At 33.1% G+C, this 23147-nt stretch overlaps 2 protein-coding genes across 2 annotated transcripts; both read right to left on the reverse strand.

Moving 5' to 3' along the window:
• Window positions 1–716: 716 nt before the first annotated feature.
• Window positions 717–6689, reverse strand: LOC111026019 (E3 ubiquitin-protein ligase XBAT33). Its single transcript, XM_088125930.1, has 10 exons — window positions 6261–6689; window positions 6085–6144; window positions 5732–5803; window positions 5263–5447; window positions 4785–4945; window positions 4633–4691; window positions 4489–4535; window positions 4261–4404; window positions 2936–3027; window positions 717–1630 (listed from the first exon to the last, which is right to left on the reverse strand). Exons 1-10 carry the CDS (start codon window positions 6435–6437, stop codon window positions 1089–1091), a joined length of 1539 nt encoding a protein of 512 aa, XP_087982056.1. The 5' UTR covers window positions 6438–6689; the 3' UTR covers window positions 717–1088.
• Window positions 6690–15871: 9182 nt separating this feature from the next.
• On the reverse strand, window positions 15872–22200 carry LOC111026118 (protein YIP4b). Its single transcript, XM_022304118.2, has 3 exons — window positions 21595–22200; window positions 19625–19699; window positions 15872–16395 (listed from the first exon to the last, which is right to left on the reverse strand). The coding sequence occupies exons 1-3, from the start codon at window positions 22093–22095 to the stop codon at window positions 16135–16137; spliced, it is 837 nt and encodes a 278-aa protein (XP_022159810.1). The 5' UTR covers window positions 22096–22200; the 3' UTR covers window positions 15872–16134.
• Window positions 22201–23147: the final 947 nt, after the last annotated feature.

The raw sequence follows: 23147 nt of genomic DNA on the forward strand, positions 1-23147 counted from the left end.
GAGATAAATAGGAAAAAGGTATTGAGGTTCTTTTTGTTTTTTGAAGACTAGGTTCTACATTTTTTATATCCACATTAAAATCATTCGAGCCTAATATACTAGTGTCACTTATAGGTTTGGCACCGACGTAGGCTTGTCTCTGTGCTCATGTGTCGCATCATGTTAAATAACTATTCAATAGTTCATTCAATGTTTCAGTAAAATAAAAAGTCAAAAATTTAAAGTCGAAATTGAAACTTCCTAAAATTCAAATACAAAATAAAATAAACACAACCTAAAGTTCAACGTCACCCACTAGTATAGAGCTAGTGTGGATCTGTCCATTAGGATTGCTTAGGTTCTCTCATATTTGAGATAGTTTAATTCAAGAACCTATAGAGTCTCTCGTCTAGTTCATATTATTTTACATCTTATTGAAAGTGATGTTTCTCATGCTATTGTGCTACCATGATGGTATTCTTCTAGATTCCCACCATTGATAAGATTGGCTTGGAATTTATTTTCATTTTTCTTTTTTCTAATTCTGATGTAAGTTGTATCTCATACGTTGTTTGTTCAGCTTTAGTTATGTTGTTTTTCTTGTTCGTGTTCCAACAACATTTTTTAAAGGTCTCTTTGTTCCTCTTGTGCCTTGATCTCAGACGATGAGATCCATCTTTTTTCTTGGTACCGTACTCTCCCATAAAATAAAAAATAAAAAAAATCACCCATTTGACTTGTAATAAATAGAATTCTCTTTGCTTTCTCCTACTGGCATTCATTCAATTATAAAAATGTATCTAAAAGATTTCAACATACAAATTTTACAACCTTCCCTAACCTAATAGTACAGGCAGCAGCAATTGAGTTAAAGCAGAACATGCTCAAAATTGCTGGCTATGCCAAACAAATTATTCACACCAACCAGGCCTCCTAAAGCCATGACGAAAATTGGGAGCACAAAAATAAGAAAAACGAACCACGTTATGCCCAACTTTGTTTCCACGACATAGATATAAATGTATCCACTGCAACTTCCAGAATGTACCGCGGTTAATATAAATTCTCAAGTTTCGTCGAGATGACTAACCCGATACCGACGAGCCATGTCAAGCGTTTATTTCTGAATTGCATTGGTTCTCCCTGCTACAGCTTCTTCTTCCCCAAAACATGCTTGAGCAGCTAGTTCTTTCTGGTCTTGGTCCTCCCAATTTGTCCTGGTCTATTGGCGTTGTTTGTGAGTGACGAGGGGATTCATCTTCCGTTCCAACGTTCCGGGACTCGAAGGTCGGGCATGGACCATCATTGCACGTACACAAAGGAATGGCAGCAGAAGGAAATGGGTTGCAAGTTACCGGGCAGAACACATCTGAAGAAACTGAAGCCACTCGATTCTTCCGAATCTCTGGCGTACAAGTTGAAGCCTGATCTTCAGCATCACGGGTATGAAGAATGCATGGATTGCACATGCTAAGAGACAAATGAAGTTGTTTTTCCTTTGTCATGGCACCCGACAATTTTACAAAAGATATAATTCCATGTCTGCAAAGGGGACACGGAATCGAGCCTGATGAGCCAGTCATTTCAGATTGGATATTGCTAGTCGAACAAAGATAGAGTGCACATCTTACACAAAGCTCATGTCCACATCCTACAGAATCAAATAAGTCATAAATTACTCAACAACCATAGTACACATGGATAAATCCACAAAAACATCCAGTTCAAGCACATAAATGGTAGGCAGACTTAGATCTAGAAATTCAAGTTTAGAACTCGACAGCCGAATTGAAAGAAATTTAGAGTAATAGAACACTAAACTTTATTTTTGTCAGAGATCTTATTATTGAATCTTTTAGTCCTATGCTTCAATGAAGTTTTAATTTAGTTCCTATAGCTTCAAAATTTATATTATTGTCTTTATTCTTAACTAAAGCTTATCAGATGTCTCAGTCATTAGCAAAGAATAATAGAAATTAAAAAATAAGTTATTTATAGTTGCACTCTAAAAAGGAGTTATATATAGTAACTCAACTAACATTATTATCAAGTGCAATCCATAAAAGGATTAGCTCGCCCTTTCTGCCTTTCAATCAATATTTTTTTTGAAATCCGTGAGTCCGGGCCAGCTTGCGCGCAGCTCGACTAATCACGGGTCAACCGCCTGACCCTACTACATTTGGTTAACAAGGTAACTCGTAGGATATTAAATCCTAGATAGGTGGCCACAATGGTTTGAACTCATTCCCTCTAAGTCCTTTACTATTTACAAAGGCCTTTATTGACCACTTGAGCCAGATGGCTCAATCAAAATAATATTTTAAAACTTGAATTTATATTTTCAACCAACGTGCCACGTCATTAATTTTTCGGAAAAAAAAAATCACATCACTAAAATAAAATGTCACATCTACAAATAACTTGGCACAACTTGGCAGAATGGATTTTTGTTACACCTCATAAACAACATGGGTATTTCTAAAATGCCAGAGCCGATAAAACTCTTAAAAGCTCCAGGATCAAATTATTGAGACTAAGAAAAGATTAAGCATTTAGATTAAAATTGTAACTTAATCTAATTTAAATTTCTTTAGAATTTGAACCTTAGTTCAAATAGGTTAACATTTGCGGGTTCTATAGATTGCAGACTGGCAATTAAACTTTTTTAAAAGGCTAAGACTTCCCCAAGATCTCAAAATTTGGTAAACACCGAGCAAGGTCCACTCTTATGGCTAATAAAAATCATGAACTGAAGTAGTGGTGAAGAAGAGTTAGATTGAATTACTACTAGAGAGAAAATTTTTTCTGTTACATCATATCAAACGGATGCAAAGATGGCCCGAACAGAAAATGCAAAGTAGTTATGATAAGAATAATCCCGCCCGATAAATCAACAGAAACATGCCACAAGAGGAAAACAACATTCAGATGTTAAATGTATGAAAAGGGAACTTACCTTCAGCTGCCACTGAACATACTCTCTCCAAACAGACGGCACAAGTATCCCCATCGTCGGAGGTCACTCCCATAGACTTAAAACCACATTCTCTGCAGAAAATTCCACGTATCATCCTTCAAATTTCCAATGCACTAAAGAGTAGCCCTTGTTTTACGAGGAATGCAACTTTCACCAAAACGATGTTTCCAATATCTTAACATTAACTTTAAGTGATCCTAATTCCTAGGCACTAAACATAGCATAGCCCCTCTTTTGATGTATCTGACATAAACAAATACTTGGATCTTAAAATTTTAAATTTACAAAGCAGCTCACTCAAATCAGGCCTCTTTCCCCACTTATCCTCGTTATGGAATCAAGAAAGTTCTGTGATTTGAAATCCAAAAAATAATCACTTAAATTCTTTATCTTGTCTGGAGTGGAAAAATAATTGCAATAGTGTAATTAAAACTTTTTGTTTGGATGTTGATTAGAAAATAAAAGAAAATGTTAACCTTTTAATTTAATAGAAAATTAAAATACAACAAAGTTAAATTAGTAATTTATCATAAAATTATATGAAATCTTGCAAAATCGAACTATTTTAGTCTGCAAATTTTAAAACAGAATTTCAAATCATTCTATTTCAAGTGACAAAAACCATCTAAATTCATTTGAAACTTTTTATTATTTAAAATAACTTAAAATTCTGGAGAAACAAACAAGCCACGAAAGATAAGGGTAAAATACTGCTACTCGAGGAGGCAAAGGATTCAATTGATTTCATTAATTTAACTTGTACAATAGTGTCTACTATTTGCAGAAATCCCTTTGATTCTCTTTGGATGTAATGTGGAAAATGGAACATAAAAATAGCTCGTACATTCATCAATCTAAGTGATGAAGCTAGATTTTCCCTTACGGTTTACTCTATAACTTCCAACTTATAAAACTAAGTTAAACTTGAAGAGAGGAGAAAGATAAATAAGAACTCCAAATTTTCAATTTCCAGGTCAGTACTAGAAAAATTGCATCAATTTATACGAAGAACTGGTAATTTCAACATCAGCAGAAAAAAGAAAACCTTGCCCCTTTGAATATTTTCCACCATCTGAAGTTATCATATGTAGCAAATACTACCATGGAAGACACTCAGATTCGTGGACGGAGAAAAAAGCATATAAACTAACACTACCAACGACCTTATTATCAGGTAGAAATATAACTTTTCTCAAGTTTTTTCAATGCAATAACCTTAGTAAGATCGATGCAGCAATTCATTCCAAGGCCATACGAAATGTGAGCCAATTAGCAACTCCAAAACATAGCAAATTACCAATTACCTGGCAATGTTTAATGCACTCATTAGGGGCAAGGATAGGTGGTTGGAAGTGGGGAATCTCGGTATTATTGAGTCAGAATTGGGAGCTAGAACAGGTTCAAGCCAGTGGCGTCCCCACATTCTGGCTACATCTAGAGGAAGCCACCTGAAACGATAGTTGCATCTTAAATCAGACAAGTCACAATTAGAGATTTAAAACCAAAAGTGAAAACTGTGCGATTAGAGATACCCATTGCAATTCAAAGTCAACCGAGAAGCACCTCTTGCAAGGAGGATCTGAAAAATGTAAAAAGAAAGAGGAAAATTAACAAAATATTCAAATATCATTCATTAAAGCCAAAAATAAACTATTAAAATCATAAAGACGTCTTGCCTGACAGCACTTCAAGTTACCCCCACAAGCTGCATAATGCAATGGTGTGCTTCCAGCTCCTATTATAATGACATAACCATTTGTTAGAGAGTTGAAAGATGACAAAACACCATTAAGATTTAGAAGCAAGAACTTGAGGGAGTTCGAGTTACCAATCAAATCCATAGAGGTTCCATAATGAAATGTTACCGCCAAAACATTAGCATGGAGGTCAAGAAGAAGGTGAACACAATCATAATATCCATTCAGTGCTGCCATATGAAGAGCAGTAATGCCACCATCAGCTGCCTTATTTATAAACTTGGACAAAGCACTGCACTGGGAACATAAAAATAAATCGCAAGAATAATAAACAGGTCAAGCAAAGTCTACAATACTCTATGGTAAACAACCATTATACGGCAATTTGGTCCTAAAGACCAAGTAATATAATCTTAGTAATCGAGAGAATACTCCTTGATTTATATTCGAGACATTCACATCCATGTTCCATTAAAGAACTTCACAACTAATACTTTTGCTCAACAATTATACAAAACTTGTCATTATCTACCTATTTCTTTGAAAATCAAACTAGCTAGTAACTGCACAAAATTTATGTTTAGATATAAAAGGAAACAAGCCAAGTACCCTTGTTCACATCTGTTTTTCACATTTGCACCGTCACTTATGCTAGCATCGGTCTGACTATTAATAGCCTCATAGGGAACGCTAGGAACAAAGTCGGCCACAATAAGTCTAAGACATCTCACATGACCATTTACAGCAGCAAAATGGAGAGCAGTCCGACCGCTAAGGTAGTCTGCTCTCATTACCTGATTACAAGAAAGAAGCTATTATCACACCACAACTCAAACTAAAACCAATAGGTAACCAGTACTGACCAAATACTGAACACGATCAGAAAATTAAATAACGGCCTTGTGGCAGTTACATGCAACAACATCTCTATCACGACAAGTGACATGAGAGGATAAATTTCAAACTTACTGCTAAAGCAGCTTTACGAAGGCCAACCATTTTCATGATCCAGACATGCTAGACGCCAAACAACTTATAAGTGATATGAGCAAAGCCAAATTCCAATTTAACAACTTACATTGCATCTGAAAATTAGAAGAGTTTGTACAACTTCCCAGTGCCCATATCGACAAGCTTGCATCACTGCTGTCTTCATATGCATGAATAAAAACAAACAAGTAAAAGGCACATTCATTTCAGTGTAATTACCCAAAAAAAAAAAAGTTGCTGTCAGATTTTGTGCGCTTAGAAAATTGAAAGAAAAAACCTGAGTATCCTTGAAATCTTGCTCACAATCCCGTAAGACCCCGTCAAGAACAAAAATAGGAGGGTACCCCAAATTTATGGGAAAAAAAAAACCCAAAAATCCTCCATTTTTGATGCACCCAACACAAACAAATCCAGGGGAGAAAAAAACATGGAAATACATACCTGCCCACAGTAATTCCTGGAATTGACATCAGCTCCATTTTCAAGCAACAAGGAGACAATCTAACAGAAGAAATAACAAAGCCGGGAGAAAAACAAAAGGGAATCAGATAGATGATACCCCAAATTGATTAATCCCTAAAAAATTGGAGGCAGGAAAAAAAAAGAGCAAATGAAACCTCGTTGTGGCCCTTGGCAGCAGCAAAATGGAGAGGGGAATTGAGGCCGCCGAAAGTGGAGTATTTTGCGAGGCATGGGTTGCAATCTAAAAGCATTTTGGCTTCCACCAAATCGCCATCTCTCGCAGCAGATACCAATCTCTCTCCAGAAGCAGAGCACCCGAACGAGTTACCCATCTAAAGAAGAAGAAGAAAGAAGATCCTTGTGTAAAATTTCTTCTGTTCTTCGTATCCTCTTCTCTCAGCGGTTCATTCGAGGATCAGGAAGAACCCAAAAACTCAAACAACAATCACAACAACAAGAACAAGGGAGAAATTGCAGCTACGAAAATGGGGAGCGCAATTTTTTGAGTATTCAAAGAAGAGAGAGGGAGGGGCTAACAAAAATGTCATGCCCAATTTTTCAACTCTCTCTCTCTCTCTCTCTCTCTATTTTTTTTTTTTTTTCCCTCTTTCTTATAACATTAAAAAGTTTAACAAATTCACCTTCACTTTGGTTACAACTTACAATTAAGAATGGAACACAATACTTGAGCGATAATTTGGTGTTTACTTATTTTTTCGAGGTTGAAAGTTCAAATTTCTGTATCCTCAATTTGGCGTTGAAAAGAGAAAAAAATTTATATCAATATATTTATATTGACCAATTTATTTGAATTTAATTAAATATTTATATCGTTCATCTAAATATAATTCAATGAATAAAATATTTATTATTATTTTGAAGGTCAATAGATCGACCCCATCCTACCGTTGCTGAACTAAGAAAATAATTTTAATTATTTAATATTGTGTGATTATGTCTTCATTTTTATTTTTTAATATTGACACTTGAGATTAGCATAACTCACTGGTGATATGACTTATCAGAAGTTCCAATTTGTTTGATTTTTTTTTTTTTTTAATTTTAATTCAGATCAGGTAAATATAGGAGATTGAATCTTCAACTTTTTAGTGTGCCAATCTCAAAAAATTCCTCATTTTACTTTATATCTCTCACTTTTGCATAAAATTTGACAAAAATTATTTTTGAAAATTGCTTTTAGACCTTTTCTTTTTCAAATTCTTCTAAATCTTCATTAAATCATAAGAATTAAAAAAAAAACTATCTCTTTAGACTTTAGGTTTCGTTTTTAGATGTATATATTTTTTATAAGAAAAAAATTGCAAACGTGAACAAAAAGTTGTGTAGAAACGAACAAGCTACTTTATTCATTTTTTTTCCCTATTATCAAAGAAATTAAAAGGAAATTACAAGCTTAATTTTTAACGTCATAAAACTGAAATTAAAAAGGAAAAAAGTTGATATTCGAAGTTTAAGGAAAAAAAAAAAAGATATTGAAGCCCCCCGTTGAAAATTTTCAGCTAGATCCTTATATTAAAAAGAAAAATTATTTTTCGCTCAAGAAAAAAGGAAAATTATTTTGGGAATAAAAAACTAAAAAGTGGTTTCTTTTTACCGAATCCATGTGGCGGATGGTTTGTCAATTTCACTTCATAATTTTTCTTTTATCTTTTTGATGAGGTAATACGGTAAATTTTGTTGAGAAAATGGTAAAAAAAAAAAAAAAAAACTATTATTATAATCGTTTATCTTTTAACTCAACAAACTATTTCAATAAAATCTTATCATTTAGGATTCTATAACAATTTTATAAGTTGGATAGTCAAAATTAGAAATATGTGTTGAGAAGTATAATATAAAATATATAAAAATCTATTATTGATTATTTTGCATTTAGAAAATTTTGAAGTTGTATCTATTTATATACGATACACCTAGATTCGTGTTTAGATAGCACATCACTTTGAACATGACAATATATTCATGTGCCTTATTCTAACATTATTCCAACATTCTTGGCTTTTATCATATAGTATATACTGTTTTTATCTTAACAATCTTCTCGATCTACATATAAGCTTGAATGGATACAAAACTTACCTAAAAAATAATTTAAGAGTTTTCTGGATATAACTATAGTGAACAAATCTGCCACTTTTTCATTTGTTCATCCCTGTAATTGCAGGTGTTAGTTCCATAAACGATGCGCATTCTCCACACGCTACCATTATTGTTACTAATGAATATAATTTAGGGTCCGTTTGATAACATTAGTGTTTCTTATTTCTCATTTATCGTATTTTTTTTTTCAAAAACACATTGTTAAATCTTTTTCATTGAAAAAAGAAATATAAACATGTTAAATAATCCTTTATTGTTTCGTGTTCTCTAGAGTTTTAAAGCAGAAAAAGTAAAATTTTCATATAAAAATTAAATTTTTTTATGTTATATTTAATTTTTAGAATATTTGTTTTGTATTTTATGAGTGAAGGGCCTTGAGGTATCCTGGAACCCTTCCTCCCTCATAGGAAGAACGAAACATGTACTGTAGTTGCCGATTGATTTGATATTCTGGACGAAGCCTATATACATACCCACATAAAGTGGGGAGACTCTTTAAAACAATAAGCGAGAATGACTAGATTGATAGTTGGGCTAAAGAAAAGGTGGGTGAATGATAAAATAAAATTTTTATCTACATTTTGGAAAAAAATTGGAAACAAGAACTTCATCTTGTTGTTTCTAAAAATTCTACACAATTTTGAAAACGTTTAGTATAAACCTGGAACGCCAAAAGCTTGTCTTTCTGAAAAATTAAAGGCGACAGAAAGAAAATGGTGACATTTACCTAGAAACTTAGAATTAAAATAGACCTTTTTAAGTAATTAGTCAATTAACAACTTTTTTTTCTTTCAAAATATAGCACATATAAAATATTTCTTAAAAACAAAAAAGCACATATAAAATATAGTCTATTTTCTCCCATCCATCTTCTTAGGTCAATATTTTGGTAACTAAAAATCTCTTCACATTTAATATTAAGTTTCATGTTATACCGTCAAACCGAACATAGTACAATTGATTAAGTTTCGAGCATAGTTCAACCAAGCACCCTCATAATATATATATATATCAAAATTCAGATTATATATATCAAAAATTAAGATTCTAACTTCCCAATATGTTTAATTTTTAGTCAAATGAATTTCAGTAATTACACAGATTGGTTTTTCAAAACTGTTTTTAGATTAATGGTGAAATTTTGAAAACAACATATATGTTTCTTCCATATTTTAAATTTGAAAATTTAAAAGGTAGAATTACTTTTGAAAAAGATGAAAACTTTGTTAAATATATTATTTCTATATGTTATAAATTCATTTAATTTTTTTTTGTTATAACACAATATATTATAAATTATATCATATCTAAAAATAATAATTATAAAAGATTTATAGTATATATGTTAATAAATTAATTAATGATATTTTAGATTGAACTCGATATTGGTAACTACACTAATTTACAAATATATTACTAAACCTACCTTCAATAATTTTTAAAATTGAGACTCAATCTCCAAATATACTACCAAATACAGACTCTAAAATACAAAAAAAAAACAATTTTTTTTCATTGAATCGTATTTTTAAATTTATATTTTCAAATAACCAACTAAATTTTCTTCTAATTTTTCCACCCAAAATCTTAAAAAAAAAAAAGCAAAAATCTCCATGTAAAAAATCCTGTTTCAACCCAATGTAATATGAAAAGAAAATCATGATAAAAATGTTATTTAGAAATTGGGGCAAAACACACTGAAATAAAATTTTGAATAAAAATATATGATTTAAATCTAAAATTAATAATTTACAAAAAAAAAAAGTTAAAATAGTATCATATTAAGTTATAGGTCAGTAGTACATGCATCTTTTTTTTATATCAAATTTATTATACTAAAAGAACTGTACACATCACAATATCTTTTTTTCTTTTTTGACGGGGACATATTATGATATCAAATATATAGAATACGATGTCTTTTTTATTCCAATATTTGAATTTTGACTAACCTAAACATAATTCAACTAGTTAAAGTACTTAGGTTCGATCAAATTTGTGAGTTCGAAACTCCACTCTCACATATTGTACTAAAAAGAAAAAGAAAAAAAATCTTTAGATCTTAAGTAGGTAGTATTTTGACACACTAAATTCTATTCTGACGCATGAGAAAATAATATATACTGATATTATTGATCAAAGGTTAGAAATTCGAATCACTGACAGAGGAAGTTTGGTCAGATGAATGGGAAGGATCAGACGGTGGAGGATTTAAAGATCAGACGGTGGAGAATTTAGGGAGAAGTTAATAAAAATTAGAAAAAGGTGTGAGCGTTTTTATTGCGTTTTGCCTCGAACAATAAGCAAAGGCCAAACCAAAAAAAGCAAGTGTTTTTGGAGGACCCCACCGCTCAAAACGATGACGCTTACCAACATTTTTTTTAATTTTATTTTTAATTTTAATTTTTAATCTCATCTTCTTCTTCCCATTTCCAAATTTACTATATTTTAATTCTCAATGTAAAATTTTTAATTTAGTTTCAAATTTTATTCAAAAAAATAAAAAAAAAATTGTATGATCCTAAACTCTTTAAATCGTGTCTGATTCGTGTTTTATACTTTAAAAGTTTTACAAATAGATAAATTTTTTAAACGGCAGAATTTCAAAACTTTATCAAGACCTCTTGATTGAGGGCTTTACTGTATAACTTAGAAGTGAATTGATTTCAAGTAAAAGTGAATTTATTTCAAGTGTAATCTTTAAATAATATATTTAATTCACCACATAAATGTTAAATTATCAAAGTTATTATAATAAATTGATCAGATAGACACAATATTTTATTGTAATTTTTTTAAAGTCGAAACAACTCTAAAAGTTTAGAGACCCACAAAATTTTTAAATTTTAATAATTAAATCAAAACACATCTTAACTAGTTAAGGCATCAATCTTCGACCGAAAGGATTGTGAGTTTGAATCTCTACCCGTACATGTTGTATGTACTCCTAAATAACTTTTAAACTTTAGAAATAAGATTTAATAATTTATAACTTATTTTTCTACAACAGAAAATCAACTTTTTGTTTGAAATAATTCTTACCTTATCGAAGTTCGGCAAGGTTGATTAATTTTCATCCTAAACTTTGAATTTTATCAAACGTACATAGATAAATGTAGAAATTTGTACCTTTCGTTCGGTTTCTTCTATGTTCAGTCACTAATTTAACAGAAAACAATGTATAGGTCTCCCAATATTCATTAATTTGATTGAAATTCAAATCTCGCATAAAATTAAGTCTGGTCAATGTACAAGATCTATTGAACTTGCATGATCACATTTTTCCTAACGATTAACCTCCGACCTTTAAAAGAAGAACAAAATGTCTTAACTACTCAACTAAGCTGGCGTTGGTATCCAAGTTTTGCATTAAAATTGTTGAAATTAAAATTTATATATTTTAGGAGGTTCAAGGGTAAAAGTTGAATTTTTATTTTCTAGAAATCAATTATTTTGGTGATTGTCGTTATTTTGTTATTAATTATTTGATAAATAAATTACATGACTTTTTCTAAACACCAACTATTTATTATTGTGTGAAGCGGAGCATGAATCAGTAAACAAGATATCTATTACCTTTTCTAAAACTGAAGGTGGAATTTATCCATTCACATTTTTTAACAAAAAAAAAAAAAAAAGGATTCATTGTGGTTATTTTGTTACTTTTAATTATTATTGAAAAGAAAACAAAAAAGAAAAAGCGAGTCAACGCGAGTGGTTAATGTCTGAAACGGCAAGGTTATATTTTGAATTTTTCTATTCCCAAAATTTCCTATTTCGTAAGATATTTTGTTTTCCTACAAAAAAAAAAAAAAAAAAAATTTGTTTTCATTTAAATTAATTTCTTGAAAATGAAGATGTCAGTACTTAGTTTCAACTCTCAAAAAGGCAGTTGGTAAATACCATTTACAAGAATCACAGTACGTAAAATGTTTTTTTATTTATTTATTTTTTGAGTTAAATTACATGCTGGGTTGGGTGGAATTCAAATTTTTGATTTTTTGGTAGACAGTTTTCTTTAATATAACTAATTGAGCAATATTTAAATTGGCAGGTAAATTATTGATAACGTAGAGAACTTTGTGCACGAAAATAATAAATTATTTTACGAAGAAAAAACAAATTTTGAGTGCAAAACAAAGTCAATTTTTATCTTATTATATTTAATGTTTTTGTTTTTAGGCATATCTTGTGAGTATGATGTATTTTTTCCATCCTATATATCTAAAGTATCTATTGTTACCGTGCTTAAAAACTAGGTGGTCATTATTGAGACATCTAAAGAGGGATTGTAGAGCGTTGTGAGGCTCATTGTAATATTCTCTGCATATTGGAGAAGACTTGACGTAATCCATAATTTGGGGTGAACTAGTATAATCTCTGGTGTCCGTTTTTGTTTACTTGTATTTTCTTTACTGTGCCTTGATTAAAATGTGACTTGCTCGTAACTATGGAATGAGAAAACTAATTAGATCCAAGTCTTATTGAAGGACTAAGAGGATTTGTTATATTGCAAATTTTCCCCAACATTATCTTCGATTCTAAAATAAAACAACATTAGTACTAAAAAAGGAAGAAAGGAAACAACTATTCATCGGAAACAAATAAAATAAAATAATTACTATTAAATAGAGTTTGTCTTTTTATTCGAAAATAAAATAATTATTAATTATAGAAATATAAAATACAATAATCAGTTTACATAGGTATATTTAAATAAAATTAAATAATTATTAATTTAATAAAGAGTACATGTATTTTATTTTTCTTAGAATTAATGATTATTTTATTGTAGAATAGAAGATAAATTTTAATAAGTAACATTTATTTAAAAAAAATGCAATGAAACAATGACACTAGAAAGTTAAATTCATGCCCTCTTACTCAAAAGATAGCTACATTGGCCACTCCACCCAATTAGATATATTAAATTAAAAAGATGTACGTTATTCTAGGTGGCGACCCTACAATGTAGATCGTCTTTTCAAGACATGACCATACTAGATGGCGACAGTGCAGGTCATCTCTACTGTTAATTTACTTTAAAAAAATATATATTTAGATGAGGAGATGGTCGCCTCTTGGTAATGGAGAAGTTTTTTGGAGCATTATTTCTAGAATAAGTTTGGATATAGTATTATTTTGAAAATAAGTTTCAAAATTATAAATATAAAAAAAAGTCCTTACTAGCAACAAAAGATAAGACCAGCACAGTAGATGTATTTACGAGATGGACGTGTTTGAGACATAGTCTAGGATCCTTGTCTCCCTTCCTTTTCGGTCCAACTGCAGTACGACACTTGAACTCGAAGCTACGATCAGATCCGATTGGATTCCATAGATCTAGTCGATTGGGTCTGGTCCCATCCGACTCAATCCCAGAACTTCGAACGGCCACTCAAGAATGAGACATCAATGGTCCACCGACAAGCTTGTTTTGATCTTGGATGCAATACATTGGAATCTTTATTCTTTATGGGGAACAAAGCACGCAGAAGACAGTTTTTAACTTCCCATCAAAAGTACTGAAAATCCATTATTGATTTCAAGAAGAAAGAATTTTGCAGGGGTCACAACCACTGCATTGAACTTAAAAACAAAAAACTTTACTATTTATTTCCGGGTGGGTGTGTAAGTTATTTAGGTGGCGATAAGTGGGTTGAAAATTAGTCAATCTGAATATAGTTCAACTAATTAAACCATATATATTTGACAAAAAAGTGAAGCAATATTGAGTCGTTATTGAGTTCCGCTCTATACTTTTTCCTTTTGGAAGATTGTTATGCTTATGCTTATGTTATAAAACTGCATTTCACAAAGCATAGCACATTGAATTCTAATGTGTTTATTGGCATTTGTACTGAAATGGGTCCAAATCTGTCTACATACTCTTTTTGGGTTATACATGAGATGCCTCCACTTTTCTTTACCTAACTTTATTTCTTCTTTTTTTTCTTTATTGAAAATAATATCTTTTTGGTCCCCTCAAATTTGAATGTGTGTATTTTTCGAGGCCTTGCACTTGGAAAAAGCATGCAAAGTTTTGGAGTCTGACAAATCATCTACTCCATTCTTATTATAACTATTTTCTCCAACTTAATTTTAGGGATGGGGTATATACTTTTATGTTTATAGATTAATAAACTTCATTAAATATTTTATAAAAAAATAATTTAGTCAATTAATTTTATCTAAATTTTAATATTTAAAATACTATTTTCATATACAATTGAATTAAAATTTTTTTAAAAGAAAGTAGTAGAGAATTTTCTTCGCAATAAATCGTCGAACCTACCCATGACCCTTGAAAGCGGGGATGGAGGTTAAAATACCCTTTCAAGGATGGGGATGAGGAAGGCATGGCTCGCCCAGCCCTGTCGACATCCCTAGCTTAAATTGCATGGTGTTTTAATCATTGGCTTAGAGTTTACATGATGCCTAGGATTTTGGGGCTTTCAAGAAATAACTAATTAGTAAAAAAAAAAATTTAGTACAACAATCATGAGAATGGGGAATCGAACCTCCGACCTGAGAGAAGAAGTTAGGTGTCTTAACTGCTCAAGCAATTCTAACTTAAGTGACACAAATATCTTAATTGGAATGCTGACATGGTCATCACTTTCCTCTTTCATTCTACCTTCTCCTTTCCTCTCTTCCTACATCTTTAGCGAACCTTATTACTATCGCCGCCACCTATTGTCATCGTCCAACACTTGCTTGCCATAGTTGTTGCTATCCAATGCTTGCCTGTCGCTCAACCATATAAAGAAGAGAGAGTGTTCCAGATATAGGAACAATCTCATTCGTTTTAGATCGAGAAATAAAAGTTCGTTCCATCGATGAATGAGCCTAATCATTCATTGATATGAAGTTGGCAACAAGGAAGTTTGGCGGTCCAGTGAGTAACACAACAACACATCATCAAGCATCGAACAAACGGTGGGCTTGTGACAACAACAAATCATTTCATCGAGGAAAGAACCATCATGGTTTTTTCCAAATGTGAACGAACAAATCATCTCATCGAAAAATGAACTCAGATCTAGAACGAATTGTTCGTTCACGATCTGAAGTCGGCCTTCAGGGCCTTCAAGGAAGTTCAGTAGCACAAAAGCACATCAAACTAATGGTCATGTTAATTAAGGTATTTTGCCACATCATAATAGTCCCATCAACATGTTAGTTGCCATATCGAAGTTTTGTAAGGTTAATTAACGGTCAAATGAATTCAGAGACCATTTAGAGCTATTTTTTAATTCAGAGACCATTTAGAGCTATTTTTTAAACAGATCAGGTAGATACTAAACTCAAACTTCATTTACATTTTTACCCATTTTTACCCTTTGATAATTAGAAAAGTCAAACGCAATACAATTTTAAGAGACTTGCATTCCATGCATACCGTAATAGTTTGTGAAAATATTTTAAAAATTTCAAAAAACCAAAACTATCCATGGTTGAAAGCTAAAGTGACGGCAAATACTTGTCCCATAAAATCCTACTCTCCCCACCACCTCTCCATGTCCAAATAAAAATGTCGACCTGTTTGACTTTCAACAAAATGGCACTCTCAAATATCTCAGCATAGCTTCCCAAATATAAAGTACCCATAAATCAAAGCAATTTTCTTCAAAGAACATACCCATATCAGAAGCCATCATAATTACAAGAAATATTACACAGTTTTTTGATTTCCAGCAAGAAATTTTCAGACACTGAATATGATGATATAGGCAGATCCAGTTACAAGACATTATATGATAGAAGTCAAAAAAGATGTAAAAAGGAAAAAAAAAAAAGTTACAGTAACGTGAGAGATATTCCTAAAAGATTACTCGACTCGATCATACCGATCTCTTACCAAAACCCTTTTAATAACACCATTGTTGATGTGCATCTCAACTCAACTCAATCAATGGCAATGATGAGAAAACCAACTGATACATACATAAGGAACACAGGATAGAGTGCAAGAGCCTTTCTTCTTGGGTTCACTGCTGAACTCATGAAAGGGTATGCAGCCCAAGAACTCCAAGCCAAGGTCACACATACCACTATTATTTTCACTATTACGTTGTCCTTCAACATGCAGATCAATGCTCCGACATCCAGAGGGAACAGACAGTATCCCAAAAGACTCAAGCTCTGGAAGAAAATTATATGTCCACCCTGCAGTAGTGAATGTAAGGTCCCCAGTTATTCTATTTTGTTTTTCTTTAATAAAATGCTACTAACATGATGACTAGGGGTGTAAGGTTTCTATTCGTAGGAATAAAAGCTCATTAAACAGGGGTTAACCACACAAAGACACTTCATACACCAACTTCTAGGAAACTGATAGAGCACCCATTACCAACTTACGGAGTGTTTATTGTGGCACAATAGTCCTCCTATAATACTTGAGAGTGAGGCAAAAAAATACGAAAGTTTCAGTGAGATGAAAGCACACAAAAGTAAAAGGGTTTCCCTACGTCTAATCTCAATTAAGATAACTTAATTATTTGTTTCCCCGCAAACAAGACTAAAAATAGCACTAACAACGTTTCCCACAAAGTTAGAGCTTTTCCTTATAACAACTGCCACAAAGGAGAAATGGATGGAATTTTCACAGAGCAAGGGAAGAAGACCTGAGATAAAAATATATGGAGAAGATTCCCCCATAAGCAAATGAATATAGATACATGTAATTGGCATGAGGAAGATAAATTTCTATTTTCTTCGATGGGAAATTTAGAGGAAGGGTGTGGAAACTTCTAGGGGGCTTAAGCAAGGGATCCATTTTGTTTCTTTCCTTTTTGTGTTGTGGGTGATATCTTAAGCCGGTGATTCAAGGTGAGAGGGTGGGTAATGGGTATGTTGAATGAGTTTACAAAAGATGAGCACTCATAATTACAAAAAGGTTTTCCAGTTTGTCATCACCTTCAGCAAAACATGGCCTTGGTGAAGAGAATTTGAAGAGAAATAATTAGGCTTCGCTTATAAAATGGGCAAAGAAGGATAACTTTGGAAATTTTAAATATCTATATCTGTAATAAGGATAATTCTGGTTACTTCACTAAATAAAGAAAACCAGAAAGCTTTCCTAGCCCGTGGAAGGCTATTTCAAAGCTTGAATCATTTATCAATAAGAGTTGGAAATGGGAAGAAAACGTTGCAATCTCTTGTGTACTCCTTTCCTAGAATTTTCACAGTTCAAGAAAAAGAGGTGATGGTGAAAGATGTTTGGGATGAGAATATAGTCAATTAGATTTTGTGTTAAGAAATACTTCAACAGAAATTAGAGGAGGAGTTCCGACAATTGCTTCAGCTTCTTAAAAGGGATTGTATTTATCCAACTTCCAAGGGAAGATAGAAGATGGTGGTGCTTACACTCATAAGGTTATCTTCTTGGTCAAATCTTTGTTCTTTTACTTAAAGAATGTGAGAGGTGAAAGGTGCTTCCACTCGCAAGGAACCAAAGAATTTTCAACAATTCCTCTCACCCTTTTGATATATTTTTGTGAAAATGTAAAAATGAATACGGCCTCTTGGTGCCTTATTCATAAGAAATTCTTTGGTGCCTTATTCATAAGAAATTCTTTTCAATTACAGCATAGCGTTAATTTCTCAAGACTGGAAAGCTATAATGCGCTAGTTTATGGGAGGGCTTTCTTGGCCCTTGCCCTTAGGCTGCTTTTCCCTTTTTTTCATCAATATATTGTGTTTCTTATAAAAAAAAAGTGATAAGTTGTTACAAAAAAAATTTGGCTTTGAAGAAATGGAAATGCAAGGTATTAATTTTTTTGTATGGACTATTGTATGTACTACATGTCATGGAGGCTTAAACAAAGTGGAAAGCTAAGAAGCATGCACACTTCAATTTGGATAACGTGTCCATGTCGGACACCCCAACATTCCGACATTTATTGGACACGTATCGAACACTTGTTAGGGCAAAAGACTTGTGTCACACACTAGTTGTACAAAGTAAATATGAATTCAACAATTATTATAGGCACATATTCGAACACGTGTTCCTGACGCGTCCATGTTCTAAATTTTTAGAAAATAAAGTGTCGATGTGTTCATGTCGTACCATATCAGTGTCTCATGTTCATATCCATGCTTCTTAAGTGGAAAGGATTCAAAAGAAGTGTCCTAATATGAGTCTTCAGCCAGGTTGGTGACTGTTATGTACGAGTGAAAGGAGTTGAACCATTTGTTTTCCATTGCTTTTTCAGTCGGAAATGTTGGCTTTAGTTATACATCAATTTCAAGTGTTGGATCTTTGAAGAAATAGCCAAAGATTTTTTTTGCACCATAAGAAACAATTCATTGAAAAAGGAACAAAAAACAGCCTATGGACAAGGGATGAGAGGTCCCTCCCCCAAAAGAACACTAAAAAAGAAACACTCTCTCAAAACACTCTCCAATCCTGTAAGATCTGGAGAGAGACTGTAGTTACAAAAGAATTTCTAGTTCCTATGTCATCACCAAAATGTCCTAATATGGATACTATTACAAAAAGAATCAACTGAATTAGCCTTATCCTCAAAAGCTATATAGTTAATGTGGTTAGTATTCAAAAGGAAAGAAAAAAACAAAGATTTTGCGGGAGAATGCAATTATGTCTTTGGCTTGGGAAATATGAGTGAAGAGAAACCACCGAATCTTCCATGAAAAGGAACATGCTTGGGAAAAGGTCTTCTATGTGGCAAAGTTTAGTTTCAGATTTCTAAGTTACTGTTTCTTTCTTTGATACTGTTTCATTTGAACATTTTCACGGTGTCAATGCAAAGTATATTTCACTTTCTCAAACTAATACGGGAAAAAAAAAACAGGGAAACTATTTAAGCCAAGCAAATTTCAAGTGTTATGAGTCTTTCAACAACAAAGAGTCCATAAAATAACATTGCAATTACCAATGTGAACTAAGAAAGCAATTAGCTTTTCACATTTAGCAATTAGGAACCAGAGCCATTTCTAGTAGAGCTATAGTACATTAGTATATACTAACCCGACAGGTGTTTGCTTTATCTGTTTAAAATTACCTTGAGCCATAGAGAACTCATCTCAAGATCTCTGAAGTTCAGTTTTAGAAACACAAAAATTCTATCATGATTGTTGTGGTCAAGAGATCAGTCCAATTTTCAGTTACAATGGGTTTTGGTCAATTTCAACTTTTCTCAAGCAAACATAGTTGCTTCAGCATTGATTTTTTACTACAAACCAGAAAACACTAGATCGAACTCTTACACTCCTACAAATGAACACCGTGCAAAAAGGAAGCACTGTACTAAATTGGATAAGCATCAACTCTATTTTCTAAGAGACAAAAGTGATGATTAAATGAATCATGTCCTCAAATACGGAGAATGGGAAGGGAGCCGTGAGAAGAGGGAAAGAGAGATTTAGTTACCAGTAGAAGCACATTCAAAGTCAGAATCACTGCACCAGCCGCAAGAAGTGCAAATGCAACAGCAAAAACCTCAGACTGAAGAGGAAATCAATTAACATCATTAGTAGCATACCAAAAAAATTAAAAAGCCTTTATTTTATCAATGACAATACAAAAGTAGAAATTGAGAATGAGAAATGAAGGGCACATGACAGTGGGAAAAACATCAAACATGAAGATAAACAGAACATGGTTAAGGATGTTTAGATTTTATCATACATCTGCATTGTGCATCATAAATAAGGACAAGTTACAAGTTTTTGTTTTCAATATAGGGCGTTTAAATTAAATATTAAGGTCAAATCCATTACGAACTAGGTGTTAATACTTTCCTATGGGGTCAGTGTCTAAGGATTTTTTTTTTTTATTATTATTATTATTATCACCTAGATGTTATCCTTTTGGATTGAAGTCCCTTTCTTTAGGTGTGTCTCCTTCCTTTGGTTTTTTTTTATGGCCTAGTGTGCTATGTCTTTTTTCATTTTTCTCAAGGGAAAGTTCAATTTCTCATTTTTTTAAAAAAACCTCTATGTGCATCAATAGAAGCCTCTATACATCTCATCAATTCCTCTACACCTTTTGTTTTAAAAAAAAACTCTATTTGCATCAATAGAAGTCTCTATACAACTCCTCAATTCTAGTATACCTTTCTCTCCTAAGATACCGCACCACATAAATTCCTCCAAAATATTCTCTTATTCACTTTAAGGATCTCCCAGAACAAAAACTGCTGTCAAGAATCCTTCAATGCATGCCGTCTACACCAATTCAATTGAATAGCACCCAAGCTCTTTAGGGAAAATCACACTTACAAAGAGATGATCTCCGGCACTCTTCCAACATTTACATAATCCATACTAGCTGGGTTTGATTGAAATCCTCAGGTATCTCTTTTGTATCCTACCACACATTAATTTGTCCCACGTCTAACAACCACAAGAATAGATGCAATTTCATGCAGATCTTAAACTTCCACAACTTGCACTTCTCTTCGGACCCTAGACTGATTTTCAGGTATAAAACTATCCCTATTCCATTGAATTTTATGGATAAAAGCCCACTTTTAGCAGAGCATTTCAGGTTCAAAGTAGTGAATACTACTAGCCAGTGGCATATTACACGTTTTCATAAGAGAAGTGCAACTTTCATTGAGAACAAAAGGAGACAAGGGCTGCATGAAGAATTCAAACCTAGCTTTACAGGTAGAAACCATGGGAAGGGGTTAACGGTGAATAACAAGTAACAACTCGATAAAACAAAATAATGTGAAAAATAACACGATAACCATAATAACTAGAGCTTCGATGGATAATAAAGATCTCTGAGGTGATATAACTAAAATATAGTAGTATACCTTGGCCTAGTACCCAAAGTCGTAAATCTACAAGCCCCAGGGAAAGTACACCCTAAGTCGTAAAAAACCGATGTAATTTCCATTTGTTTTTTATATCAGAGTAGAAATATTACTGCCTTAGACTATTTATGAGATATAGAAATCTTGACAGTCCATAACTACATTGTTTCTTCTAGATATTTTCTCATACAGATCACAATGCAATGTAGATTCTGAGGCTTTGTCTATGCAGAAATCATTCTCCTGAAGATCCACTCTATAATTAAGCACAGAGATAATGGTGTGCGTCCTTCAAACCATCTAACCATATATCATCTGCATTCAAGAGATCTAAACAAAATCACTCCAGCCACTCGATCTACCGCTACCAGCTACTCTGAGGTCCAAATGATAAGCTACACTTGAATTTCAACAATGAGTTCAGCTCTGAATAATTGCAGATAGCTAGTTTAACCAAAACTCGAGCATCCCAGGGTCAAAACAGGCTAATATAGGGAACACCAAAAACAACCTAAAAGCCTGAAACAACCTGAGACTTGTACGTTAAGTTAATCAGATAAAAGACAGAGACCCTGACCTTCTTGACCGACGCAGACCACGAAAGAGTAAGACCGAGGAAGACAATGAAGAAGAAAGGACCCCAGAGGTCCCAATCCCTCAAAGCCTTTCCCGGGTCCTCACGGAAAGGGTTTGGAAAAACCACAAGCTTCAAATTGCTGACGATCCGGGAGAGATCCCTCTTGACGGTATCCCACACGGGCTCCGTCAGGGTGTTGGGCGCGGATCCGAAGCCGGTGGATGAAATATCAGGCCTGCCATTGCCGGAGACGGGGAGCGGTGGCGGAGCAGGGGAGACGGTGGGGGGCTTCTGAATAGTGGATTTGGGAGGAAGCGGGGGGAGATTGGATTGGATAAAGGGGGAGGAGGAAACGGGAATTGAAGCCCGGGGAGGACTCGGGGGGCGAGCTGGAAGAACGGTGGAGGGGCCGGATTGGACGCTGGCGTTGATGAGGTTCTCGATCTCGTCGATGTCGGACTGGGAGGATTGGTGAAGAGGAATTGTATCGCTGTGCGACATTTTCCCGGAAAGCAAATTTTCTCGGGAAAACGAAAGATCAGAATTCAGATCCAAAGAGGAGAAGTTGAAAGGAAGACGAAGAAGAAGAATTCTGTTAATCCCATGGGAGTTGGGGTTGAAGTTAAACGTCGTCGTTAAGAAAGTAACTGAAACAGACCCATATATGCGGGTCGGGTCAGACCATCGGGTGAAAATTATAACCGAGACCAACTGCACTTACATCACCCCGTCTTCACTAAAGTTTAGAATCGTAATTGATATATATCTTCAATCTGAGAGGTTCTAAGTTCTATTTCCTGTCTTTACATGTTGTATTAAATAAAATATCACGATTTCCTATCCTTACAGAATCGTAATTGATATATATATATTTAATCGAGAGGTTGTAAGTTCGATTTCCTATCCTTACATGTTGTACTGAATAAAATATCGCGATTTCCTGTCCTTACAGAATCGTAATTGATATATATCTTCAATCGAGAGGTTGTAAGTTCGATTTCTTGTCCTTACATGTTGTAGATCGAGAGAAAGAAAAAATATTATACAAATTATTTTAATGCCCATCATAAAATTTGTAACCTAAGCGTAGTGAAAACAGATGAAATCAACTTGAGTTCTCCCAATTTTCTTCCTTTATTTTCTTCTTATGTTCTTGTTTTAATATTGCTTTGATTTGTTACTCAATTTAACGTGCCTCTTTCATTTTTGTTCAACTAAAACTAGGTTATAAATTAAATTACTTATCTAACTTTGTAATATTTTAATTTACGATTAATAAATTAAGATTAAAAACTACAATTTTTTTTGGGAGAAAGTACCCTTTTGTTCCCTAAGTTTTCGGGTACATGTCACTTTTGGTTCTATTTGGTCCTATGTTTCAAAATTTTGTACTTGCACCCCCACACAGTTTTTAAAATACATTTAAATGGTCTCTCAACTAATAGGGTATCTCACAAAAAAGAGGACCGAACTGACGTGGTAATCCAAAAATACAGGGACCGAAAGCACACAATTTTGAATTATGGAAACCAAAGTGACGGTTGAATGATAAA

Source organism: Momordica charantia, assembly GCF_013281855.1.
Source record: "Momordica charantia cultivar OHB3-1 chromosome 6 unlocalized genomic scaffold, Mcharantia_2.0 BLBB01000006.1, whole genome shotgun sequence".
NCBI classification, from domain to species: domain Eukaryota; kingdom Viridiplantae; phylum Streptophyta; class Magnoliopsida; order Cucurbitales; family Cucurbitaceae; genus Momordica; species Momordica charantia.

Bases quoted from the DNA above. Each gene is read 5' to 3' on its own strand.
- LOC111026019 (XM_088125930.1), bottom strand. From the start codon at position 6,437: ATGGGTAACTCGTTCGGGTGCTCTGCTTCTGGAGAGAGATTGGTATCT. The intron at 6,145-6,260 runs GTTTCATTTGCT...TTCTTCTGTTAG, and splicing joins CTGCCAAGGGCCACAACGAG to ATTGTCTCCTTGTTGCTTGA. The intron at 4,536-4,632 runs GCAAGACGTCTT...TACATTTTTCAG, and splicing joins GTAACTTGAAGTGCTGTCAG to ATCCTCCTTGCAAGAGGTGC.
- LOC111026118 (XM_022304118.2), bottom strand. From the start codon at position 22,095: ATGTCGCACAGCGATACAATTCCTCTTCACCAATCCTCCCAGTCCGAC. The intron at 19,700-21,594 runs GTCAGGGTCTCT...TTTCCTCTTCAG, and splicing joins GGTCTGCGTCGGTCAAGAAG to TCTGAGGTTTTTGCTGTTGC. The intron at 16,396-19,624 runs GTAACTAAATCT...TCACTACTGCAG, and splicing joins CTTTGAATGTGCTTCTACTG to GGTGGACATATAATTTTCTT.